Raw genomic sequence first — 27,965 nt, 5'->3', positions numbered from 1 at the left:
TTTTTTTTTTTAAATTTAGCATAATTTGGTTAAAATGGAGTCTATGGGAGAAGGCCTTCCCCTAATTCTGAACTTTCTGGATAACGGATCCCATACCTGTAATAGCTTTTGTTTGAAAGGGTGCTCTGTGATCCCCTCCCAACAACCAAATAACAAGCAGGGCACGAGAGCAAGGCAAACAAAATATAATCAACCAAAAAGTCTCCCCATTAAGGGAACCTGAGAATTATGTGAAAGTTCAGGCAGTATCTCCAGGGTTCCCTTGAGTCAATGCTGGAACTTGCAGAGACTCATTAGATCAGACTTGTTGCAAAAGCACATACACAAGAACCTTCCTGAATTGTGCCAAAGTGCAGTCAATTTTGCATCCAGATTAGCACTTGTATTCCTTACGTGCCCTTTTGTATTTATAGATTTAGGGTAAAGTTTTATGCATGGTCCGTGCTAAGCCCTTTTTATTTTTATTTTCTTACAGAGGCAAATGCAGCGTAACGCTATTAAACGAAACCGAATCACTTAAATCCTATTTGGAACGCGAGGTATGGCTAATTTATATTTATATCTGCATCTTCACTGTAATTTTTTTTATTTAGAATACCAAATGTAAAGCTGGCTATAGATAAAACGTTAGATAAAATTTCCAAAAACTTCAGATGATTTTAAATACAACTGTAGTGTGATTGTTGCCTGAGGATACCACTCCACCCCACTTGCAATTGATTAAAAGGGTTGTTCACCTTCCAAACACTTTTTGCAATTCAGTTGTTTTTAGATTGTTCCCCAGAAATAAAGATTTTTTTCAATTACTTTCCATTATTTATTTTTTACTGTTTTTCCAAAATCTAAGTTTAATGTTGAATGTTCATGTCTCTGGTGTTTAAGTCTGGCAGCTCAGTAAATCAGGTGCAGACTAGACGAGACCTGCACAGGTCCATTTTTTGGAACCCGTTCCCTGCAATCTGCAACCCTCGTTCTTAACCGCTTGGACCCGGTACTTGACCCACAAGTACCTTATCCGCAACACGGACCGCGACCCCCCTGACCATCAAGAATCAGAAAGCGCTGTCGTAAATTGGAAGTGACATTATCGTAAGTAGGCGTGATCAGAAAAAAGGAGTAAACCAAGAAGTGCTGCCATTGTAAACCTGAAGTGACATCATCGAAGTAGACGTGATCAGAAAAAAGGAGTAAAAATCGCCATTGAGAAGAACCGCAAACAGGCCCGGATATGTGAAAAGGCCACCAGGGCCCAGGCCTAGGGCGGCAGGATTTTAGGAGGGCAGCATGCTGCCCAACCACACCCACATTGGTTCAAAAACACTGGGGATGTGCTGGAGATACAATCATTTTTACAAACAAAATTTCCCAAAGTCAAGATGATGAAAATTTGCCAAATAAAGGGAAGGGGACAGGGGCGGCGAACGGCAGTCGGCCTAGGGGCGCCCACTATGTAAATCCGGCCCGCATACCTGCTGACCCATGTCTAAATCTGCACACGGAAATTCCACCCACCCACTGCAGGTTTTTGTGGGTAACCTGCGGGTACCCGACCCGCTGCAGGACTCTAGTGCAGACTCTAAACTGTTATAATTTTGCAACATTGACTTGATACATTTCTCAGCAGCATCTCTGGAGTATTAGCAACTATTGTGTCAATTCCAACAACTGCCTGTAATGAAACCCAGAGATTCTGCTCAGCAGGGACAAAGATAAGAAATGTATCAACTAAATGTATCCATTTAGAACAGTTCACAGGGTCGGCGACCCCCCCTTCCAGGGCTGCTTCAGAAGGTGAAAAATTACACTTTACACTTCAATATTAGAAAAGCGTTGACCCACCCCTTTAAAGAAGCAACAGTCACCCTCCACCCCAGTTTAGTCACCCCATGACTAAATCCTGCCTTTAATTACTATTTTTCCCAGTGATAAAGTACTTGGTAGGTCATCCTAGAGACTATAGGAACATATGCAAGGGCTCAATGGCTGTGTATCCGGAGGCCTGCATACTGGATGTTGCGCTTCAAAAGATTTTCCATAGACACATTTTTATGGCATTAGTTTTTTAATATTATCTAAACCTTAGGGCAAGGCCAGACATGGTGTTTTTTTATGCTGTGTTTTTAAAAGAAAAATCTCAGTTGGGGGCGTAAATATGCCACTGAAACCACACACAACTGTCAACATGCGTTTTTCTGCATGTAAGTTTCTTTTCCCAACATGCACTTCTCATTGTTCTCGTTCCCCATAATTCCGCTGGCTGGAAATAGAAAAACTGCATGCAAAATGGAGCAGAAATGATCGCCGATAAGCAACGTAATTACGTCACCGGCCGTAAAAACGTATATGTGCCATTTTTCTCGTGAGGGATGACATATTTAAAATACGCTGTGTATTTACGCAAGGTGTGGTTTCAAAATTGCAGATCCTATAGAGTCTATTGATTTTTTAGTTTCTTTACGTATTGGCGTTTCTGCTAAAAAAAAATGCCAATACTGGTGTCCCCTGGCAATTTCGGCTTGCAAGCGCCCTGTGAGAATTGCCATAGGGCGTTTTCCATTAATTTCAGTGGTAGTGCAGTTTATGCTTATTTTCGCCTGTTTTTTAAAAATGCAATGTAAAAACGCCATGTCTGGCCTTGCCCTAAACGATATCTTATGTAAAAAGTTCAACAAAACAATGTTTAGAAGGTGAATGGTCTGTTTCATATGTATGCAAAATAAACGATTCCTTCTGCAAAGTTTGGGGATGATGGGGATCCAGAAACCATTTTTTGTTGTGATTTTTAGATAAACTCTCCTAGAATGATTTCTTTCTATTTACGATCTAGTATTTTGCAAGTAATTATTATAACAGCACAAATTTGTTTTTCTTTCCTCTTTTATTTAAAGTAATGACTGCATTCTTTTAACTGCCTTATCTGTTTTATATATTCAATACTGTAATGTTTAAAGGGATACTGTCATGGGGAAAAATGCTTTTTTTTTTTTTTTTTTTTTTTTTTTTTTAAAAAATACATCATTTAATAGTGCTTCTCCAGCAGAATTCTGCACTGAAATCTGTTTCTTAAAAGAGCAAACAGATTTTTTTTATATTTAATTTTAAAATCTGATGTGGGGCTATAAATATTGTCTGTTTGCCAGCTGCCCCCAGTCATGTGACTTGTGCTCTGATAAACTTCAGTCACTCTTTACTGCTGAACTGCAAGGTGGAGTGATCCCACCCCCCCCCCAGCAGCGCATCAGAATAACAATGGTAAGGTAACCAGATAGTAGATCTAAGAACAGCACTCAATAGTAAAAATCCAGGTCCCACTGAGACACATTATCCTAAAGTGCTGGCTCTTTCTGAAAGCACATGACCAGGCAAAATGACCTGAGATGGCTGCCTACACGCCAATATTACAACTAAAAAAAATATACTTGTTGGGTTAGGAATGAAATTTTAAATGGTAGAGTGACTTATTTGCAGTGTAAACTGTGTAATTTAGAAATAAATAAATCATAAAAATGCAAATTAGGGACAGGAAGGGGGGAAAAAGTGGAAGGAAAATTTTTTTACTTCCTTGTTTTGTGACAAAGTTGTGATTTCCCTTCCTGCCCTTAATTTGCATATGCAAATTAGGATTTAGATTAGTTTCAGACAGGTACAAGGATTCGGCCAAATCTGAATCCTGCTGAAAAAGGCCAAATCCTGGATTCGGTGTATCATTAGTACTAAGTAATTGTGTAATTGTGTAATTGAAAACCCCACACTGGCTAATTTTTGTTGTTTTTGTCTCCTCTCCCTTTTTTTAGGATTTCTTTTTCTATTCTTTAGTTTATGATCCACAGCAGAAGACTCTCTTGGCAGACAAGGGGGAAATTCGAGTGGGCAACAGATACCAAGCAGATATAACAGACTTATTGGAGGAGGGTAATGTGCTTTCTTGAACTATTAGAGCTAAATGCACTTTAATTGGGCAGTGTATTTGTATTGCTGTGAAAGTCCAATGCTTCATAAATGCTGCAAAAAAGTTGGTTTTGGAGCACCTTCGACCATAGAGAAACACAAAATGGTGTGCAAGGTCAAGTGAACTAATGTAAAGTGGAGTTTCTAGAAAAAAAAGGTTGACATTGAAATTGCACCACCCCATTCGAAATTCAATGATTCCCTTGAGCAAAACAATAATAAAACATAACTTTTAATAAAATGATATTTAAAATAAAGTCCAGAATACCAGTGAAATTTAAAATTACAATTAGGACAGAATTTAATATGGACTAAGTCTCGAAGTACAGCCCGGAACTGAAGGGTTAACCTAAAGAGTATTGCCAAAACTGCATAGAAAGGACCCTCACCCATAAATGCCGGTTATGCCGTGTTTGCTACCCCGTACAAGCCCAAACCACCCGCGAGTTACCCCTCATTGCATCGGTATCGGCTATTTATGCCTTTGAGTGAGCGAAACGTGTCAGGCACTTGATCTCTTTTAGTTCAATTAGGCAGGGTGTTCGCATATGAAATTAGGGCGGGGAGGGAAATCGCCTAACTTTTTGTCACAAAACAAGGAAGTTAAAAATGTTTCCCCCTTCCCACCCCTAATTTGCATTCTAGGATTCGGTTCGGTATTCGGCCAAATCTTTCAAGAAGGATTCGGGGGTTCGGCCAAATCCAAAAAAGTGGATTCGGTGCATCCCTGATTGAAAGTTATGTTTTATTTTGGTTTTGCTCGAGGGAATCGATTATCGAATGGGGTGGTGCAGTTTCAAAGGTCAACCTTTTTTTCTAGAAACTCCACTTTGCTTCATAAATCTCTTTTGAAAATCATTCTTCTGTAGGTTTTAAGATTTTTTTTTTCCATATAATAAACTACTAATTTAATGAATGGGTTAAATTGACTACTACCACAGCTTCCGCTGGCTGTGAATGAACTGCCATATGCTGTTTTTGAAATTCCCTGTCATATGGTACCTCCAGTTACCCATGTTTACCACCCCCTCTGTACGATTTCTTCCAGCACTGCAGTACATCCAGTCATCTTCTGGGATGACGAGCCTATTAAAGGGATATTTTTCAGTTATGAAAAAAATATAGTACAGGTATGGGATCCGTTATCCGGAAACCCGTTAAACCCAGAAAGCGCCGGATTAGGGAAAGCCTTTCTCCCATAGACTCCATTACAATCAAATAATACAAATTTTTTAAAATGATTTATTTTTCTCTGTAATAATAAAACAGTAGCTTGTACTTGATCCAAACGATGATATCATTAATTCTTATTGGAAGCAAAAGCAGCCTATTGGGATTATTTAATGTTTACAGATTTTCTAGTAGACTTAAGGTATGAAGATCAAAATTACGGAAAGATCCGTTATCCGGAAAACCCCAGCTCCTAAGAATTCTGGACAACAGGTCCCATACCTGTATACCCGTTTGTACTTTATTTTTATTTGTTGCACTGCTAAAACCTTTTTTTTTTACCATTTTTTGGGATCTTGCAAAAATGCCCATGGCTTAGGGGAAATGTTCTCTGCTGGCTTTAAAGGGAAGGCAGGGGCAATGGGGCTGAGATTTTAATCTATCTATAACATTTAACATATCTAACATATTTTCAGATCCTACCTGAAACCCATTTTTTTTTTTTTTATTAATGACACACCATTTATTTTTTGAGTTTTCTTCTAGTAACCCAGAAAAAAAACAGTGGGTAGAAATACTAGAAGATACCTCATGCCCTGATTAATAAGCAGTGATTGGTGATAAGGAGTTGTAGCAAAGCTTCAACATTTGTGAAGCAAAAAATATACCCAACACTTACTTGAAATGCAAAGGAGATAAATACAAGTTTTACAACATAGAGCATTATATGCATATGGATTATATTTAAATGTAAGTGAAGCTGTTAATTTGGGATATTTTTGATCATTTATCTAAACTATATGTTGACAATCTAAAAGTATCTGCCAACCTTTTGGTTTACCTTAATAGGCACAATGCTTCTAATCTGTTATAAAATGTTGTCTAATTGTTGTTCTCTTCAGGTGCAGAAGATGGAAGAGACCAAGTAAACCTTGAAACTAAAGTCTGGGAAGCAAGCAGTCCCCTGACTGATAAACAGATAGATCAGTTTTTGGTGGTAGCACGGTAAGATAAATACTTTTTTTTTTCTATACTGATTCTTGGTTTTGGGATTTATTTCAGATCACGGTTTAGTAGAATGGCCAGCTCTAACTGAGCTTTATCTGTTTCAAGTCCATGCTAAAGCAGCTTTAGTGTTAATGCATTTGTGCTGCTTAAAGGGATAGTCATGGGGAAAAAACATTTTCTTTTGAAAATGAATCAGTTAATGTGCTGCTCCAGAATTCTGCACTGAAATCCATTTCTCAAACAGATTTTTTTATATTCAATTTTTAAATCTGACATGGGGCTAGACATATTGTCAATTTCCCAGCTGCCCCGAGTCATGTGACTTGTGCTCTGATAAACTTCAATCACTCTTTACTGCTGTACTGCAAGTTGGAGTGATATCACCCCCTCCCCAGCAGCCAAACAAAAGAAGAATGGGAAGGTAACCAGATAACGGCTCCCTAACACAAGATAACAGCTGCCTTGTAGATCTAAGAACAACACTCAATAGTAAAAACCCATGTCTCACTGAGACACATTCAGTTACATTGGGAAGGAAAAACAGCAGCCTGCCAGAAAGCAGTTCTCTCCTAAAGTGCAGGCACAAGTCACATGACCAGGGGCAGCTGGGAAATTGACAAAATGTCTAGCCCCATGTCAGATTTCAAAATTGAATATAAAAAAATCTGTTTGCTCTTTTGAGAAATGGATTTTAGTGCAGAAGTCTGCTGGAGTAGCACTATTAACTGGTGCGTTTTGAAAAAAAACATGTTTTCTGATGACAGGATCCTTTTAAAGTTTGCGGTCACTCTATATGATGGCAAAAAGGTGCTCAAACCAAATCTCGGCCTAAATAACCTCCAAGTAGAATTACATTAGTATGGACTAAAGTAAATAGGCTTTCACACCGAAACTAACCCTATCTGGGCTTTATGCTAAACCACCCCCAGCCACTATCCCAGGCCCACCTAACACCAGTATGCTGAAAAAGAAATTATGCCAATACCTGTAGTTTAAAAGTGTGTTTTTCCCAGGTTTATTGGAGTGCTCTAGACACACAGGATAGGATCAAACGTTTCAGGACAACAATATGCCTTTCCTCAAAATGTATTTCTGACATCAAACAAAGCAGGACTGTGCTTTTTAATTTAATTTTTTAAATGTATTAATTTTTTTTTTTTTGGGGAGTTGGCTGAAAATCACCATTAACCAAGCATTGATTGCGATGCAAATGCAGTTGTTCCCACTCAGATGAATTGCACTGCGTTTTCAAGAGGACACCAGCAATTCTCACAAGACTATGTCACTGTGTCATTAGGTGGAGCATGGTGTCCCATCTTTGATGGTGCCCTGATGTAATTTCGCAAACTTGGTGACATAGTGCATCACGTGAAGGGAGAAGTTATAATTGCAATGCAGAATGGGAGCGTTAAAAGAAAACGCCTGGCTGAAATCTGCTTGTGGTTAAAGGGATTTTGTAATGATTTTTATGATATAGTTTTTATTTCTAAATTACACTGTTTCCACTGCAAATAACTCACTCTACAATATAAAATTTCATTCCTGAACCAGCAGGTCTAATTTTGTTTTAGTTATAATATTGGTCTGTAGGCAGCCATCTCCGGTCATTTTGTCTCGTATGATGGAACTGCTTTCTGGCAGGCTGTTTTCTCCTACTCAATGTTATTGAATGTGTCGCAGTGGGACCTGGATTTTACTATTGAGTGCTGTTCTTAGATCTACCAGGGAGCTGTTATCTTGTGTTAGGGAGCTGCTATCTGATTACCTACCCTTTGTTCTGTTGTTAGGCTGCTGTGGGAGAAGGGGAGGGAATGATATCACTCCAACTTGCAGTAAAGCGTGACTGATGTTTATCAGAGCACAAGTCACATGACTGTGGGCAGCTGGGAAACTGATTATGTCTAGCCCCATGTCAGAAATGTCAAAATTAATATAAAAAAATCTGTTTGCTCCGTTGAGAAATGGATTTCAGTGCAGAAGTCTGCTGGAGCAGCACTATTAATTGATGCCTTTTGGAAAAACAACATGTTTTTCCATGACAGTATCTCTTTAAACTTGCTTTTCTTTTTGGTGAGCAGTCTGGAGAATAGATTTTATAGCAGGTCGTAGACTTGTAACCTAAGTTGCATAGAATACAGTGTCTGCCTTGTTGATTTGGGGCCAACAATGAGATTGGGGTGCTTTTATTTGTGCCTTTACCCCAGTAGGCTACAAGTTTTCAGAGATCAATCCTTTGCAGGTCATGTTTTTAATCCATCCGATGTAGCACTGCTAATGACAAACCACAGAGGGCCAAGCAATGTGGTCCTAGTGCAGTGATTTCCAACCAGTAGCTTGTGAGCAACATGTTGCTCTCCAACCCCTTGGATGTTGCTCCCAGTGACCTCAAAGCAGGTGCTTATTTTTGAATTCCAGGCTTGGAGGCAAGTTTTGGTTGCATAGAAACAAGGTGCACTGCCAAACAGAGCCTCATAGGGGCTACCAAATGGCCAATCACAGCACTTAGTTGCCACCCCAGATAAGTTTTCATGCTTGTGTTTCTCCCCGACTCCTTTTTCTTCTGAATGTTGCTCATGGGTTCAAAAGGTTGGGGATCCCTGTCCTAGTGAGTAAGCAGTAGCAGTATTTCTGCTTAATCACGTACATCTTTTTCATGTTCATTTGCTATGCAAGGCTAATGTCCCCCCTCTCTTGTGACCCTTTTCTCAGGTCTGTAGGTACATTTGCCCGTGCGTTGGACTGCAGTAGTTCTGTCAGACAGCCGAGTCTACACATGAGCGCAGCCGCTGCCTCTAGAGACATCACGCTGGTAAGCAGAGACGAGGACAGAACCTTTACAATCATCTTCATTTGTAAAGGAAATAAAAAAGAGCAGCCTCTGCAAATGGGAGGGAGTGCTAGAGAGGGACAGTATTAAAACAGATGCAGTCTAAAATTGGATCTCCCATGGCACTAGAGCTCTGGAATCAGAAATAGCAAATTTCTCTGTTGTGTTGGCCTGTGCCTAGTACAGGTATGGTGCCTATTATCCAGAACCCTCTGGACCAAGGGCTTTCCGTATAACAGATATTTCCATGACTTGGATCTGCATATCTGCATCATGCGTGTCACAAATGTAGACACACATTTTCTCTATTGTGCTGGCCTGTGTCTAGTACAGGTATGGGACCTATTATCCAGAACCCTGGGGACCTGGGGCTTTCCATATAATGGATCTTTCCATAATTTGGATCTTCATACCTGAAGTCTACGATAAAACCATGTAAATATGAAATAAACCCAATAGGCTTGTTTTGCTTCCAATAAGTATTAATTATATCTGTTTGGATCATGTACAAGGTACTGTTATAAAATTTGGATAAAACGGAGTCTATGAGAGACGGCATTTCTGTAATTCAGAGCTTACTGGATAATGGGTTTCTGGATAATGGATCCCATACCATATCTGCATCATGCGTAAATGTAGACCACCCCACCTTCCCATTTATTTACTGCAAAATTAAGTATTCAAACATAAAATATAATTCTATATTGTTTTTTTTTTTTTTAAACTCCCAATATTGTGCCATCAACAATCATCAATATTCTTAACAGACCATTATTGCGTAGGCAAGCAGTACTGTATGTTACTATGCTATAAATTTATCGCCAGTAGGCAGATAATCTTACAGACAAACTAGTGGAAATCTTTGTCTGAAGTGATTCTGTCTGCCGTAACCTCAATTTGTTTTCTCTTGTCTTTTTCTTGCAGTTTCACGCCATGGACACATTGCACAAGAACTCATATGATATATCCAAAGCCATTTCTGCACTGGTCCCCCAAGGAGGTCCTGTCCTCTGCAGAGATGAGATGGAGGAATGGTCTGCCTCCGAGGCTAACCTTTTTGAGGAAGCCTTAGAAAAATATGGCAAGGACTTCACAGATATACAGCAGGACTTTGTACGTGATCATTTATCTCGCTCCAGAAAAAGGAACAGCAAAATTGTAGTTTTCTTAGTCTGTCTCATTTTTTCAATGACTCACAGCTGGTACAACAACATTCCTTATGTAGGATTGTACTTCAAATACTTGGCATACGTGACTTTGATTATCACGTGTTCCTGGCCCTGTAGCTGTAGCTGAACTTAATTAGTCTAAAGGTGGCCATAGACGTAACAATTACAATCTTTCTTGGAAAAGATCTTTCCAAGAAAGATTGTTCATTTCAATACACACGTGAATCGTCAGATATACAGGTAGAAATAATAAACTTCTACCTTATCTGACGATTCAGCACTAACAATGGCCGATGTTGGGGTGCCTTCAAAGGCACCCGATCAAAATTTTCTGTCCAGCCCGATTGACGAGCCGACCGATATCTGACGATTTTGGTTGGCTCTTTTCCCACCATACGCGCACTGAATATCGTACGAAAATGTATTTTGTACGATATTATCTGTGCGTCTATGGTTACCTTTAAACGTAATTCAGTGTTGCTAGCTTGCTACAGAATGGACATTTAGTATAATCAGCTGTTTTATTGAGTTATTTAAGGGTTAATAGAGACATTGATAGGTAATGGTGCCCATGCATTGGCTTGTCTTTAGGGCATTTAACTGTTGCCAAAATATACTGTACATCTGGCTGTACACGATGATGGCCATTACTACTGTGCTTTTGGGCCAAAGACTGCAACTATCAGAACTAGCCGGAAGTGAAGAGGAAGTGAGGCATCACTTTTCCTTATCTCCTGACACACCATGCATCAGGGTTGGACTGGGGGGCCCGGGGCTGCTGTCACAGGGCCCCCCTCCCGCAGTCGTCGGGTCCCCTCCTGACCTCCTGCCAGCCTCCACGAAAGCGCAGTTTGTGCGTGCGCAAAAGACGCGCCACAGCGACAGCATTAACTTTTCTGGGGGAGCGGGTCTGGGCCGGGGCCCACCAGGTTTTTTCCCACTGACCCAGTCCGACCCTGCCGTGCATCCACATACCATGGATGAAATATGATCTATGGAATCATAAAGGTGCTCTGTGTAAACTGTCCCTCAAAGTGACAGTCAGGGAGTATGATGGTGGCAGTTGGCCAAATTTCACAACATAGTCTAAGCATCCGTGGCCAGTATTAAGACTTAAGGTTTTGTTACATTTTTTTGTACTTAAATAGTTTTTAACCATACACAGGGCTGATAGTGTGGCATTTAATTTAGATTCCTTTCTTCTAGTTGCCATGGAAGTCTCTAACCAGTATAATAGAATATTACTACATGTGGAAGACAACAGACAGATATGTACAACAGGTAAGAACCTTCTCATTGAACACTCTGATTTAATTGTATGTTAACCGTAAAACATCCAGCCACAGCTGTTCTACCAGTATATTTTAAGGGTGAATAGGGGTAGAATTTTAACTAAACCATCTACTAATCTAATTAACCTACTAATTCATGTTCCCAAAGGGGAATCTACTCATGAGCTGGTGGGAAATTAACCCTATTAAAGGGATACTGTCATGGGAAAACATGCATCAGTTAATAGTGCTGTTTCAGCAGACTTCTGCACTGAAATCCGTTTTTCAAAAGAGCAAACTGATTTTTTTTTATATTTAAAGGACCAGTAACGTAAATTTTTTAAAACAAATTATTTGTATATAACGGAAAAAAAAAACACATTTTTTTTTCGTTATGGGGCTAGACGTATTGTCGGTTTCCCAGGAGCCCCCAGTCATGTGACTTGTGCTCTGATAAACTTCAGTCACTCTTTACTGCTGTACTGCAAATCTGAGTGATATCACCCCCTCCTTTCCTCCCCCCCAACAGCCTATCAGCAGAACAATGGGAAGGTAACCAGATAACCGCTCCCTAACACAAGATAACAGCTGCCTGGTAGATAAAAGAACAGCACTCAATAGTAAAATCCCATGTCCCACTGAGACACATTCAGTTGCATTGAGTAGGAGAAACAACAGCCTGCCAGAAAAGCATTTCTCTCCTAAAGTGCAGGCTCTTTCTGAAAGCACATGACCAGGCAAAATGACCTGAGATGGCTGCCTACACACCAATATTACAACTAAAGAAATATATTTATTGTGTTTGGAATTACATTTTATATAGAAAGAATTTTTTGCAGTGTAAACAGTGTAATTTATAAATAAAATCACTAAGATTATGACATAATCCCTTTAACTTTAAATACAGTGGTGTGTTTTATACACCTGAAACTGGTTAATGAATATTATTTAAGTCTTTTTGTTGCATTTCCACCAAGTATCATGGTGGGCATGAATGGTTATTAAAGACGTGGAGAGTATGCATCTGGGCTTGTTCTTGAAATCGTTTTTTTTTTTAATATGAGTAATGTCGTCTTTTTTGTTTCCCTCTCTTTTTAAAGAAACGATTGAAAGCAGCTGAAGCGGAGAGCAAACTAAAACAAGTGTATATACCTAACTAGTGAGTATTAGAGGTTCATTATGTAATCCATCTTAAGTGCAAATGGGTCATGTTGGAACATTGCAACTGCATACTGCTTTCAATTCCCTATGTGTGTATATATATGTGTATATATATATATATATATATATATATATATATATATATATATATATATATATATATATATATATATATATATATATATATATATATATATATATGTCATTCATAATACTATCTATTAAACCGCTTCTTCGAATAATATGAATGAAAATAGTTTTTAATGATTTTTTTATGAAAAAGTAGCAGGAATTAAAGCATATGTAGTTGATCAGTTTGCAGGTTCCCGCAAGTTTAGTTCATGATTCCATCACTACTAAAGTAAAGTGGACGTTTGAACCGACAGTGTTTAATATTAAACATGGAAGACCATACAGTTTGAGTAGTAATGTCGCCACCAGGAAGAGAGTGAATAACTGCCTTTGCACAGTTTTAACATCTAACTGCTAATGGATTGCTATAGGTAACTGCATTAGTGCAGTTTAGCACCTAGACTTGTTATTGAGTCTGAAGATATCTCTTTAATGCTTCTTCATAAATGCTGAATTTTGGCACAAGCCACAAATGTAGATGGTGATATTCCCCAGATCTATTGATGGAATCTATTATCTGGAATGCTTGGGTCCTGGGGTTTTCTGGATAAGGGATATTTCCATAAAGTAGACATCAAAGGAGATGGCTTTCCTGTAATTCTGAATATTCGATCCCATACCTGTACTGTGATTGGATGGCAGTCAACTTAAGTCAAGATTCTGACTCTGATGTATATTATGATTTTTTTTTTCTCTCCAGCAATAAACCAAACCCAAATCAGATCAATGTCAATAATGTCAAGCCTGCGGTAGTGAATGGCACAGCTGTACAGGGGCAGAATATTGCTGTCGGAAGGGCATGTGAAAGCTGCTACAGTAAGTTCTTTGCTCTTAACTTTTAAAAAGAACATTTTTGGCACACGTGTTATGTGGTACGACATTATTATTCATGTATGTAGTTTTAATTTCACCCTGTGAAGACCTACTCTAAATGTGTTTACGTTACTGTGAGTTACCTCATGTGAAGCAAATCTGAGTGTACAACAATGAGTATAAATTAAAATAGCAAAAGGTCACATCTTTTTTTTTGGGGGGGGTTTTTTTGTCTATTTGCCGCTGGTGCATACTCAGATTATTTCTGTTGATGCTGCACCCACTTATGCATAACTGAAGATATTCAGAGGAATGTCTTGTGCACTCCATAACTTATACTTCACTATTATTATCACAAATGTATAAAGCAGCAACATATTCCACAGATTCTATACAACCAATAACCAATAGAAGAGAGTGGGCAGGCCCTACCCAAAAGATATATAATCTGTGATGTTATCAGTAGACATTTCCGATAAAGTAATTTGAATATTTTGAGCAGATTCTATTTTTTTTCTGACTGTGGGTAGGGTATTCAAGTTCACAATTAGCTGCTTGCTTATTGAGTATATGAAATTATAACATTACAGTAACCGATTTACTGAGATTAAAATATTACATTTCACATTTTCACCTTTGAAAAATACAATAGAATTAGGATTTTAAGAACTATGCCAGTTAGTAATTGTATTTGTCTGTCTCCCCAGTGCACAATCTGTTTTTGCACACGTAGTAAAAGTGCACGAGTAAGGAAATGTATGGCCCTTTCAACTCCTAGGCCCACAATCTGACTTTGAGGGTGTGGTCTGTTGTCACAGCTCTGTAACTGGTGCTTTAAAGGACTTGTTCAGTATAAAAATAAAAACTGGATAAATAGATAGCCTGTGCAAAATAAAAAATGTTTCTAATATAGTTAGTTAGCCAAAAATTTAATGTATAAAGGCTGGAGTGACTGGATGTGTAACATAATAGCCAGAACACTACTTCCTGCTTTGCAGCTCTCTTGGCTTCCACTGATTGGTTACCAGGCAGTGACCAATCGGTAACTTGATGGGGGGGGGGCACATGGGTAATAACTGTTTGCTTTTGAATCTGAGCTGAATGCTGAGGATCAATTGCAAACTCAATGAACAGTTATGTCCCATGTGGCCCCCCTTCAAGTCACTGACTAACTCGGAGTTAGAGAGCTTCAAAGCAGGAAGTTGGGTTTTGGCCATTATGTTAGACATCCGCTCGCTCCAGACTTTATAGATTACATTTTTGGCTAACTAACTATATTAGAAACATTATTTTCTTTTTTGCACAGCCTATCTATTTAGCCAGTTTTTATTTTCACACTGAGCTGTTCCTTAATTTAAAAAATTATTTTAAATTAAATTGGTCAAATTGTGATAGTGTCCTGGCAAATGAAAGATGGTTGATTATAATTCAACAACATTGTTTAACCAGGTATATTTTTCTTTTAAGGAACTGAAGCTAGACATTACATTTGCAGTTTGTTTGCTTTTGAATCTGCTTTTGAAGCAAACTGAGCAATTATGTCCCATGTGGCCCTCCGTCAAGTTACTGGCTGGTAATAGGTTAGAGAGCTTCAAAGCAGGAAGTAGTGTTCTGGCTATTACTTTAGACATTTGTTCACTCCAGCTATTATAGACTACAATTTTGGCTAATTTAAAACATTTTTTGTTTTATTTTGCACAGCCTATCTGTTTACCCAGTCTTCTTTTTACACTGAACTGTTACCTTTTATGTAATTGAAGATGCATATTTGTTATTCGTATTGTAACCTGAAACCAGTAGAATTCGAATTGCCTCTAAATAAGTAATTTTTTTACATTTAGGTATTTTGAATATGCTGCTTATACTTCCATTTAGACTCACAACTTTTTTTTCCCCCTGTGCTAAAACTTTTGGTAGGCCCTGTGGAAGTAAGGGTTAAAAACTTGAGCACATCCCACTGAGCCAGTCTGTCTGGCATTTTCTTTTCCTTTGTGTATATGAGCTGCATTCTGATTTGTGTGCCTCTCTGCACAAATATCCCCCAGAGGGAAGAGCACAATACAGATTTGTAAATTCGAGCTAAAACAAAGGGAACAACTGATGCATTGCATGTAGACAAAAGACAGAACATATGAGTTTAAAGGAAAACTGTACCCCCAAAATGAATACTTAAAGGAGAACCAAACCCTTTATTAATATTCCCTACATTAGATAGACCCCCTTCCCTGCTCTCCCCCAGCCTGGGTGTACCCTGGGTAAATGCCCCTAACTATTTACTTACCCCTCGTTGTAGATTCAGGGGTAGGGGATTTTAATAAAAAGGGGTTTGGTTAAGCAACATATAGGGGCAGATTTACAAAATTCGAGTGAAGAATTCGAATGTAAAAAACTTCGAATTTCGAAGTATTTTTTGGGTACTTCGACCATCGAATTGGTTAAATTCGTTCGAATTCGAACGATTCGAAGTAAAAATCGTTCGACTATTCGACCATTCGATAATAGAAGTACTGTCTCTTTAAAAAATACTTCGACCACCTACTTCGGTAGATAAAACCTACCGAAGTCAATGTTAGCCTATGGGGAAGGTCCCCATAGGCTTGCCTGTGATTTTTTGATCGAAGGATTTTCCTTCGATCGTTGGATTCAAATCCTTCGAATCGTTCGATTCGAAGGATTTAATCGTTCAGGATCGCAGGATTTGCGCAAAATCGTTCGACTTCGATATTCGAAGTCGAACGATTTTAGTTCCCAGTCGAATATCAAGGGTTAATTAACCCTCGATATTCGACTATTGATGAATCGGCCCCATAGTGTATATCAAATGAAGTGACAGATTAAATAATCATACCAAACTGGTGTATATGTGTGTATGTGTATGTATATATATATATATATATATATATATATATATATATATATATATATATTGTAGGTATGGTGACAAAAAGGTCCCCAGTTTCCTGGGGAAAAGTGATTGATGGTATGTATGTTGGGCCACGGATTCTCAGATATTGTTACTGAGATGAGACCAGTAGTGCTCTTAGCAGAGAAACACTATGTCTCTCTGCAAGGTTTTTGTAATTGTTGATCCGGGACTGGTCTTACTGGGAACCCGCAAGAGTAGGGTGGGGCGGATTCCCAAATCCGTAGGCCAGGTTTTCAAGAGGCCCTAGGCCTATTTAGTATACCTGATGCTGAGCAGCAGTGCTGAATGTGTGTGAGACAAACTGCACTTCCTGATGACGGCTTAAGTGAATAGCCGAAACGTTGAAATAAACATCATTTTTGGATTTTGCACCTTTGAAAGGGCCTGTGTGTGCGGTTTTTTTGCTGTGTGTATATATATATATATATATATATATATATATATATATATATATATATATATATATATATATATATATATAGGTAAATATTCCCTTTTACATCTCTTGCCTTGAACCATCATTTCGTTATGGTCTGTGTGCTGCCTCAGAGATCACCTGACCAGAAATACTGCAGCTCAAATTGTAACAGGAAGAAGTGTGGAAGCAAAAGACAGAACTCTGTCTGTTAATTGGCTCATGTGACCTAACATGTATGGTTTGTTTGGTATGTTTGTGTGCACCGTGAATCATAGGATCCCAGGGGGCGGCCCTTATTTTTTAAAATGACAATTTTCTATTTAGGATTACCCAATGGCACATACTACTAAAAAGTATATTATTATGGTTTATTTACATGAAGCAGGGTTTTACATATGAGCTGTTTATAGCTATAGTTTTCCTTTTAATTAAGAGCTAGAGGAAGCCGCTGGAAAAATAGCATGACGGTAGTCATATAATTTTACGAATATACATATCAAAAAAGTCCATGCCATGACACTTATTAGATTTTAATATTCTCTGCCCTCTTTCCATCAGCCACACAGTCGTACCAGTGGTATTCCTGGGGACCTCCAAACATGCAGTGCCGCCTCTGTGCATCATGTTGGGCATACTGGAAGAAATATGGTGGTTTAAAGATGCCAACACGACTGGATGGGGAGAGGCCGGGGCCAAACCGTAATAACATGGTGTGTGCATATCTGGACTGGCAAAGCATGCCCCTTTTTTGTGTGCACTCCAGTATTTTGAAATCAGTAGCTGCTTGTTCGGTAATATTTCTGTATCCCCCTGTATTGCAGAGCCCACATGGTTTTCCATTGAGAAACAGTGGAAGCCCGAAATTTGCAATGAAGACGCGGCAAGCCTTTTACCTGCACACTACGAAGCTAACAAAGATTGCAAGACGTCTATGCCAAGATGTCTTTCGTCCAAAATATGCAGCGAAACACCCATATATGCCTATTAACAGCGCTGCCATCAAAGCAGAATGTAGGTATCTGTACAGTGAATTATTCCTCAGAATAAATAAATACCATTACCTTTATACTTGGCATTACTTATTATACATGGGTTGTTCACTGCCTTAATCTGGCATAGGCGAACTATGAACCATAGAGCTTACACCCTTAAATGCCTCTGGAGTAGAGAGGTTGCCAAGGAGGCTGAATGAGTCATTGGCAGAAATCAAACTACAGTGAAACCTCAATTTTAAGTACCCTAATTTTGAAGTTTTCCGGCATTCTAAATGTTTTAAATTTCTAATGCATTTCAATGGGTCCATTTCTCTGATTTTAAGTAATGTTTCTCTGGATTTTACATAAAAATTTTGTCCTGATTTACCCAAAAACAGATCTTTTTCCTCTATGAATGTTGTTATTTGTGAAATAGAGGCTAAAAATACTAACCAGATGTATATTTTGCCATGGTTATGCCTGTAAATTGTCAATTCCATTCCACTGTTTGTCAAAATCGATTGATGATAACCTTTGGTAATGCTCAATGGAAATCACAAATTAAGGGGCACATTTACTTAGCTCGAGTGAAGGATTAGAATGAAAAATACTTCGAATTTCGAAGTATTTTTTTGGCTACTTTGAATCGAACAATTCAAACTAAAAATCGTTCGACCATTCGATCATTTGATAGTCGAAGTACTCTCTCTTTAAAAAAAACTTCGACCACCTACTTCGCCACCTAAAACCTACCGAGCATCAATGTTAGCCTATGGGGAAGGTCCCCATAGGCTTTCTAGCCAATTTCTGATCGAAGGAAAATCGTTCGATCGGTGGATTAAAATCCTTGGAATTGTTCGATTTTTCCTTCGATTGTTCGATCGAACGAATTGCGGTAAACCCTTCGACTTCGATAGTCGAAGGATTTAACTTTGATGGTCAAATATCGAGGGTTAATTAACCCTCGATATTCGACCCATAGTAAATGTGCCCCTTAGTGTTACTTTTATTTAACACTTTTATGAAACAAACGTCTTCCTTTTTCACAGGCACAACGAGGCTCCCCGAAGCATCGAAGACCCCACTAGTATTAAAACAGGTTGTCCGAAAACCCTTGGAAGAAGTGCTGCGGTATATAGGTAGAAATACTGTTTCATAATCATTTGTTTGCCTGCACTTTTGTGGGTGTACAAAGGGGTTTAAAAAAATATGAAACCTGGTTTTTGTTTTTATTTCTCAGAGGCACACCCCTGCCCTCCTAAACAAGAATCAATCAAAAACATTGCTACCAGTATCAACAACAGCTTGACCCCTACCAAATCCTCTCCCGTTATTAACAATGGATCACCAACTATCCTGGGTAAACGCAGCTATGAGCAGCATAATGGCATGGATGGTAAGTATCCCTCCTCTGTTAGGATTTTATTTTAATGTCTTTTCATGTTGTTCTTCTTTTGCTTCAACTTATAAAGAGCCCTTTTTAAAGGGAACACTTTGTTTTTTTTTTGTAAAGGTCATTCTGTCTCTGTATATTAAAACTGAACTTCTTATGAACCAGATATCTTTTTTTTAGAAAGGCTCATTATTAAACATAGGTTTCCATTAAACTGTCATATCTATCAGGACTTCAGCAAGCGGAATGGCTGTGCCTATATACATTCAGTTCTAAAATCTACAAGTTCCAAAAATCTACAATAAATCCTTTGATATGATTACTCAGAGAAATCTTGGAAGATTGCCCCAATACACATCTAATTTCCCCACCCTTTTAGGTCAGCTGGATCATTTAACCCCTCCCTCACCCCCAGAAGTTATGAATTTGGGGACCTAGGAACTTCAAGAACTTAAAGGGATACTGTCATGGGAACATTTTTTTTTCAAAATGAATCAGTTAATAGTGCTGCTCCAGCAGAATTCTGCACTGAAATCCATTTCTCAAAAGAGAAAACAGTTTTTTTTATATTCAGTTTTGAAATCTGACATGGGGCTAGACATATTGTCATTTTCCCAGCTGCCCCAAGTCATGTGACTTGTGCTCTGATAAACTTCAATCACTCTTTACTGCTGTACTGCAAGTTGGAGTGATATCACCCCCTCCCTTTTTTCCCCCAGCAGCCAAACAAAAGAACAATGGGAAGTTAACCAGATAACAGCTCCCTAACACAAGATAATAGCTGCCTGGTAGATCTAAGAACAGCACTCAATAGTAAAATCCCATGTCCCACTGAGACACATTCAGTTAAACTGAGAAGGAAAAACAGCAGCCTGCCAGAAAGCATTTCTCTCCTAAAGTGCAGGCACAAGTCACATGACCAGGGGCAGCTGGGAAATTGACAAAATGTCTAGCCCAAATGCAGATTTCAAAATTGAATATAAAAAAATGTGTTTGCTGTTTTGAGAAACAGATTTCAGTGCAGAATTCTGCTGGAGTAGCACTATTAACTGATGTGTTTCAAAAAAACATGTTTTCCGATGACAGTATCCCTTTAAGGGAGCTAGCACACGGGCAGATTCGGGGAGATTTAGTCGACTGGCTAATCGCCTCTTCTGTGGGGCGACAATCTCCCCGAACTGCCTTCTCCCTGCAATAATGAGAAAGCGACAATGCACTCGCGGCGCTTCGATTTCCGAAGTTGGCCGCAGTTGCCTCCCGAGGAAACTTCAGACGACTTCGGAAATCGAAGTTCCGCGAGTGCATTGGCGCTGGCGTTTTCTCATTATAGCAGGGGGAAGGCAGTTCGAGGAGATTGTTGCTCCGCAGAAGAGATGATTAGTTGCCAAGCAACTAAATCTCCCCGAATCTGTGTGCTTGAACCCTAAGTGCTATTAAATCTGCCAGGCAGTTGTTATCTTGTGTTAAGGAGCTGCTATCTGGTTACCTTCCCATTGTTCTGATGATGGACTGCTGGGGGGGAAGGGAGGTGTGTGATATCACTCCAACTTGCAGTACAGCCGTAAAGAGTGACTGAAGTTTATCAGAGCACAAGTCACATGACAGTGGGCACCTGGGCAATGGACACTTTGTCTTTTGAGAAATGGATTTTAGTGAAATATTCTGCTAGAGCAGCACTATTAACTGATGCATTTAAAAAAAAAAAACATATTTCCCATTACAGTATCCCTTTAAGTTCTTGCTGGGCACTATATTTCCCTGGTATTATTATCTACAGTGCAAATTGTGTCAGAGAGGGGAACCCCTGCCAGCCCAGTTTCCTCTTTGTCTGTCTGTTGCTCTGATGCATACTCCGTATAGGATCACATGAAACTTTAGAGCCTTTATTCTATAATATAGAACCTTACAACTCTTGTTTGAAGTTGAACGACTTGGCACGTGCCACTCTGTTTCTCAAAAACTTAGCATTAAAATCTACTCAGTTTAAAATGATCATCGCTGGCCTTGACTGCAGACTTGCGGCTGACCATCATCCAGCCTGAGGCATTAATCCTCCCTAAGCAGATTTCACTCTGCCTTTTAATTGCTCTTCGTGACATTAGCCTGACATGACTTGACTGCTAACGTCAGGAAATAGATTAACAGGATTCAAGCGCCCTCAGGACAAATATGTACCGAATAGGAGCTGAGAAACCTTTGATATACAGCATTATACAGACCTATAGTAATGACATTGGATGTCCTAGGTGCATTGCGCTGCAAGATAAACAATAACCAGCTTTAGGCTTAAATGGACATTGTATCTTCTTAGAGTCTGGCCTCAAAGCTGAACTGAATCCTATGGTACAACAGCCTGCTGCCACTGTGCTCTCAGGGGATCTAAATGAAAAGGAGCTTTGAAATGTAAAATCCCATACTTTCTACCCCTAGTTGGCACTGCCCTATCCTAGGCACGTTACAGCAGAGAGCTGTGCCAATGTCAGCATTCGCTGCTTGGAGCATAGGCATGTGTTTAGTCTACAACGTGACTTTAAAGGGATCCTGTCACTGGAAAACATGTTTTTTTTCAAAGCGCATCAGTTAATAGTGCTACTCCAGCAGAATTCTGCACTGAAATCCATTTCTCAAAAGAGCAAACAGATTTTTTTATATTCAATTTTGAAATCTGACATGGGGTTAGATATTTTGTCAATTTCCCAGCTGCCCCCAGTCATGTGACTTGTGCCTGCACTTTAGGAGAAAAATGCTTTCTGGCAGGCTGCTGTTTTTCCTTCTCAATGTAACTGAATGTGTCTCAGTGGGACATGGATTTTTACTATTGAGTGTTGTTCTTAGATCTACTAGGCAGCTGTTATCTTGTGTTAGGGAGCTGTTATCTGGTTACCTTCCCATTGTTCTTTTGTTTGGCTGCTGGGGGGGGGGAAGGGAGGGGGTGATATCACTCTAACTTGCAGTAAAGAGTGATTGAAGTTTATCAGAGCATAAGTTACATGACTTGGGGCAGCTGGGAAATTGACAAAATGTCTAGCCCCATGTCAGATTTCAAAATTGAATATAAAAAAATCTGTTTGCTCTTTTGAGAAATGGATTTCAGTGCAGAATTCTGTTGGAGCAGCACTATTAACTGATTCATTTTGGAAAAAAAAAATGTTTTCCCATGACAGTATCCCTTTAAGATGGAACCCACTATAGGCTCCTTTTAACAGTAGTAGGCCACCAATCATGGCTTGCTGTGTGTGTGCCTGAATGACCTGTGCTACCTCTGAGGTATGTAAGGGGGGAATGATACAAATTTTGTTATGGAACAAAAATCCTAAAGTACTAGTCATAGCGGCCCTGTCTTAATATAACTGGGGGTCTAGCACAGCTTGATGTTTCCCCTTTTTTTTTTTTTACTTTTTTTCATGCTTCGTAAGGAACACAGGTCATTTGGATCACACCCCCTGTTAAAGTAAGTTAAGGGGGGACCAGTATGCTGAGATATATAGCTCTTACAGTAATACCTAGACTTGACCACCTTTAAACTTGTTAGATTAGTGCCCTTATTCTTTCAGTACTAAAAGAGCTAAACAGTAAACAGCTCTAGAAGCTGTCTGTTTCTTTAGGATAGCAGCTGCCATATTATCTTGGCGTGACACTTCCTGCCTGAGTTTCTCCCTGCTCAGATTACAGCAGGGAAATGTGCCTGCAATTATTCTTTTAGTACTAAAAGAGCTCGCCCCAACAGACCTTGGTTTATTATCGGTTATTGCTCCTCACCAGCCTTTATTAATTTTTTTAAATAACCTTACATCTATTCATTTTTGCAGCATATGTAATGTTACCATGTTAGAGCCATATTTATATTTTTGAACATCTAACTGATAACTGCCAGAGTAGAAAGGCACTGTGTCCATCTGTTTGCTTAAAGGAGAAGGAAAGCTAACAAACCAGTTGATTTCCAATAGATTAGCCACAATAGTGCAAGCGATAAGACTATATTTATTCTGCAGAATGTTTTACCAAACAGCACTTAAAGCTGCCATATCAGCTTGTTGTGACATCACTTCCGGCCTGAGTCTCTCCCTGCTCAGATTACAGCAGGAAGGGGAGACGGGAGGGAGAGAGGAGCAAACTGAGCATGCTCAAGCCCTAGCCCTGGAGGTTTAAGCTGAAAACCGAAAGTCTGATACAGAAGCCCATGTGTACACAATAGAAGGAAAGAAATGCTGTGTTTCTTTTGACAGAGCAGCATTATTTTAAGGGTTTACTTGTGTATCTATATAGATTTTTCTGATAAAGCTGACGTAGTTTTAACCTTTCCTTCTCCTTTAACACTAGGGTAAATCCTTGTTTGTAAGTACAAAGATTTATATGCACGTGTTTGGGTTTATAACATCAACCTGTATTGCAGACTGCTATAGGGACAGATCAGCAAACCGAGACGTTCGGCGTAGCACAATGGACGAAAACAGAACCTCGCCTTACCTTGCATGTAGAAAAGAGAACCTAATGAAGCAGATAAAACAGGACGGGGAGAGAAAATGGAGCACCTTCTAAGCGAGGTCGAAAGTTTTGAACTGTTGACGGTCCTAGCACAATAAGAGTTTGGACCAGTGTTATCTTTTCTCTCCCCTTCTCCGCTCCTGTTTCCCCCGGATGTGTAATGACCTTAGAAAACCTTCAAAAGCAATGTTGTCCTCTCCCAAGTGATCTCTCATCGTCTTGGTTTTGCTGCTATCCACTATGAATCTCCTATACCTCCATAGCCTGTGCCTGGGAACAAAACACAAGCTGCTTCTATGAAGACATTTTTATTTTGCAAAAGGAGTATAGTGCCTTGCTATGAAAAACATCTTTATATAAACGATTCCTTTGCACTTGCTGATCATGTTTAATTTGTACACACCCCTGATCATGTAGAACAGCATATTTTTGTTCATACCAAGACACGTTCCACCATTTTTTTTTCTTGCCTTAGGACTTCGTAACTAAAACGTTTTACTGCCAAAGGAGTTGACCGTAAATATGGCGAGAGAGAATTTGATTCCATACTATTTTACCAATAAATCAACAGGGATCAACCTCCTTTTAGCAAATAAACTGTGAACTGAGACAACACTGGTTTTGATTCTGTTTTGAAGCCTCTTATTTGGAGTTGCAAGAAACACAAGTGAAGCTTTTTAGGTAGTACAAATGTGTTTACAAGCTGCAAGGATCCAATAGAAATATTCCAATTAGACACCTATTCGTTTTGAACTGTTTGGAGCACCTAAAAACTTGGTTTCATGACTTTGGGGTCTGCAGTTGTCATTAGTTTGGTTCTCTACCCTTTAACTGGCATGTTAGGGGCAAGCGAGGAAACCATGGTCTGGATAACCAAAAAATAAGTTTCATTTCTTTTTAGGGATGCACCGAATCCAGGATTCGGTTCGGGATTGAAAGGATTCGCCCTTTTTCAGCAGGATTCGGATTTGGCCGAATCCTTCTTTCCGGCCGAACTGAATGTGAATCCTAATTTGCCTATGCAAATTAGGGGCGGCGAGGGAAATCACAAGACTTTATTTTGTCACAAAACAAGGAAGTAAAAAAACGTTTTCCCCTTCCCACCCCTAATTTGCATATGCAAATTCAGATCGGTTTTCGGCCAAATCTTTCCCGAAGGATTCGGGGGTTTGGCCGAATCCAAAATAGTGGATTCGGTGCATCCCTATTTCTTTTATTTTCAACCTTTAAAGAGCACAGTGTTTTCTGGTGTAAATAAAATTGTATTTTTCTCCCCTTTTGTTTTAAATACTCAAAATGTCATTTTTTTAAATGTCACTTCTGTGTGTGTATTTGTTTTCTATTTAATTAAACTTAACATGAAAGTTACCATTCGGATTGTTGATGTGGTATTTTTCTTTCTTTCTCTCTTTATTTATTTGCGCTTTGGACAGGCAACATGAAGAAACGCCTGTTGATGCCTAGCAGGGGTAAGGCTTGTAAGCTGTCACCAGCAACTGCTAGGAGAATGTGCCTGTGTCTTAATGTTGCTTCTGTAGGCAATGTGTTTGTGCTGTCTGCCTTTATAGTGCTGTGTGTTTGTGTTGTTTTGCTTATATGGACAATATCTTTCTGCCCACACATTCCAATAATACAGATTCTGCATGCGAATGAATTTCCCCCCTTCTATTTTTCCCTGCTCTGTTTTAACCCTTGCTGCTTCCCCACACTGCTTAGCACTTACACCGGCTCCCAGATAATTTCTCTCCAGCAGGATAGTTCTTGCTTACGGCTAATAGTAATTTTTTTATTCACTTATTGACTTTTCCCAAGAAATATTGGCCTGATGAAATGCTCTGATTTGTCAGTGTCCAACCTCGTCATTGTTTATTTTTGCAAATTCATCATTCTGAGGTCTCTAACTTGTGTAGCTAAACTACAGCAGTTTCCATGTGATTAGATCAGTGCTATTAGGTCTTTATCCAATTCAATAAAGGATAAGCCGTTTCTTAACAGGCCTTTATTAGAAAAGGGCTTTTCTTGGACAGATATACAGCTGTATATCTGTCCAAGAAAAGCCCTTTTCTAATAAAGGCCTTTTAAGAAACTTTCCAGCATGGTGCTGTCTATTTGAAAACCGTGCCTTTATCTAGTTCGAACCAAGGTACAAAATTTGGTCAGGGCACAACCTTAGCTCATAATAATTGCACTGAATCCAGAATTTGGTTCAGGATTCAGCCTTTTTCAGCAGAATTCGGAATCGGCAGAATCCTTGTGTCTGGCTGAACCAAATCTGAACCCTCATTTGAATATGCAAATTAGGGGTGGGGAGGGAAATAATGTGACTTTTCATAACAAAACAAGGAAGTAAATGTTTTTTTCACACTTTTCCCTTTCCCACCCCTAATTTGCATATGCAAATTAGGATTCGGATTGGTATTCTGCCAAATCTTTCACAAAGGATTCAGCCGATTCCAAAATAGTGAATTCGATGGATCCCTAATTATAATGTTACAAAATGTATATCACTAAGCTTTATTAGCTATTTAGCAATAGTTACAATGTCTAGGACAGGTTATATGTATCTAAATATTACCCAAATTGATCTTCTGGTTGATACTGTATCAAATAGAGCAAATAAGCACTCTTCCCCCGTCTCGACTTACTTGTGCCACTGCTCCAGGTCCCCCTTCAGGGATGCAATTCAGTGCCACAGTATGGATACGGTCGGATAGACCTCGTCTTTACTATTTCTTTGTCCAATTGAAGTCTCTGCTTTTGAAGCATCACTTGACAACACTCTATGGTGTTTGGGCAAATGTTTGCAGAAGAAGTTCTAATGACATAAGTCATTGTATGAAAGTACAGGTATGGGACCTGTTATCTAGAATGCTGGGACCTGGGGTTTTCCAGATAACAGATCTTTCCATAATTTGGATCTTCATACCTTAAGTCTACTTAAAACGTGTACAAAAATTAAATAAACCCAATAGGCTGGGTTTGCTTCCAACAAGGATTAATTATATCTTAGTTTGGATCAGGTACAAGGTAATGTTTTATTATTACAGAGAAATAGGAAATCATTTTTTTTTTTTTAAATTGGATTATTTGGATAAAATGGAGTGTACAGATCCCATACTTGTACCCTGAAAAAGTAGAATTAATGCAACAACTCTTTTTGGTCTTTTGTGGCAGAGCTTCTATGGCTTATGCCTGGGCCACCAGAACTAACGTAGTCAATCAAATAAACTCCAGGTCTAGATGTGCTGTAAACAAACTCAAAATGCTGAGTGTCTCAAAGGTGATCTAGTATCTGACTTGTTACATAGGACATAATGCCTTACACAGTGGAAGGTATCGCTGTGCATTCTCCTTTCAAGAACATTGAGGAATATTTAGGAATAAGAATATTTTGAGAACTCTAATATTTCAAAACATTGCCTTTTTTTAACTATACTAAAACACGTTTTTTTTCTGAATGTACTTTGAATCTGCACTTGTTAAGGGGCACATTTACCTAGTGTCGAATATCGAGGGTTAATTTTCCCTCGAAAATCGACCGTCGAAGTAAAATCCTTCGACTTCGAATATCTAAGTCGAAGGATTTTGCGCTATTCCTACAATCGAACGATCGAAGGAATAATCGTTCGATTGAACGATTAAATCCTTAGAATCTAACAATTCGAAGGATTTTAATTCAACGATCGAAAGATATTCCTTCGATCAGGAAATTGTTAGGAAGCCTATGAGGACCTTCCCCATAGGCTAACATTGGCTTCGGTAGGTTTTAGGTGGCGAACTAGGGGGTGGAAGAATTTTTTAAAGAGACAGTACTTCGACTATCGAATAGTCGAACGATTTTTAGTTCAATTCGAAGGTCGTAGTCTAAGGTCGAAGTAGCCCATTCGATGGTCGAAGTAGCCATATTCGACCATTCGAAATTCAAACTATTTTTCTATTCCTTCACTCGAACTAAGTAAATGGGCCCCTAAGTGTTACATTGTACATTTGTATCCATGATATTGGAATGTTTGTACCTGGAGGTGATTTTTGCAAGATCATCTTCATTCCAAATACATTTGTTTTACTACTGCCGGGCCAAGATGGTTATTAACCCAACGGTTTATTTAATATCCGCTAAGGGTCATACAATGTGGCTTTCATGCGGTAATTACTGGCCTAGGTTCATTACTCAAGTGTGGTGCATTGCTCCTTAGAGTGAAGCTGATCAGTGAGTATAATAGGGCTTTAGGCCATGATACAGATTGTTAACATGGCTGGCTGGCTGAAG

At 39.1% G+C, this 27,965-nt stretch overlaps 1 protein-coding gene across 9 annotated transcripts in view; it reads left to right on the top strand.

Moving 5' to 3' along the window:
* Nucleotides 1-27,965, top strand: part of LOC108699277 (metastasis-associated protein MTA1) — a 90,638-nt gene that overhangs the window by 30,998 nt on the left and 31,675 nt on the right. For 6 of the 9 annotated variants that reach the window (XM_041573397.1, XM_018231262.2, XM_041573399.1 and 3 more), the window contains exons 5-17: nucleotides 476-539; nucleotides 3,795-3,912; nucleotides 6,021-6,123; nucleotides 8,836-8,935; nucleotides 9,878-10,066; nucleotides 11,329-11,403; nucleotides 12,494-12,552; nucleotides 13,387-13,502; nucleotides 17,402-17,553; nucleotides 17,665-17,854; nucleotides 18,867-18,956; nucleotides 19,058-19,213; nucleotides 25,129-25,164. In XM_041573397.1, the coding sequence (XP_041429331.1) occupies nucleotides 476-539; nucleotides 3,795-3,912; nucleotides 6,021-6,123; nucleotides 8,836-8,935; nucleotides 9,878-10,066; nucleotides 11,329-11,403; nucleotides 12,494-12,552; nucleotides 13,387-13,502; nucleotides 17,402-17,553; nucleotides 17,665-17,854; nucleotides 18,867-18,956; nucleotides 19,058-19,213; nucleotides 25,129-25,164 (1,448 nt within the window). Of the gene's footprint in view, nucleotides 1-475; nucleotides 540-3,794; nucleotides 3,913-6,020; nucleotides 6,124-8,835; nucleotides 8,936-9,877; nucleotides 10,067-11,328; nucleotides 11,404-12,493; nucleotides 12,553-13,386; nucleotides 13,503-17,401; nucleotides 17,554-17,664; nucleotides 17,855-18,866; nucleotides 18,957-19,057; nucleotides 19,214-23,530; nucleotides 23,551-23,603; nucleotides 25,064-25,128; nucleotides 25,165-27,965 lie in introns of those variants that run through there. The other 3 variants (XM_018231264.2, XM_041573402.1, XM_041573401.1) reach the window with 3 other exon arrangements.

This window comes from Xenopus laevis, chromosome 8L (assembly GCF_017654675.1).
Source record: "Xenopus laevis strain J_2021 chromosome 8L, Xenopus_laevis_v10.1, whole genome shotgun sequence".
NCBI lineage: Eukaryota > Metazoa > Chordata > Amphibia > Anura > Pipidae > Xenopus > Xenopus laevis.
The sequence above is the reverse complement of the archived record's forward strand: the minus strand, read 5'-3'. Positions and strand labels throughout refer to the sequence as shown.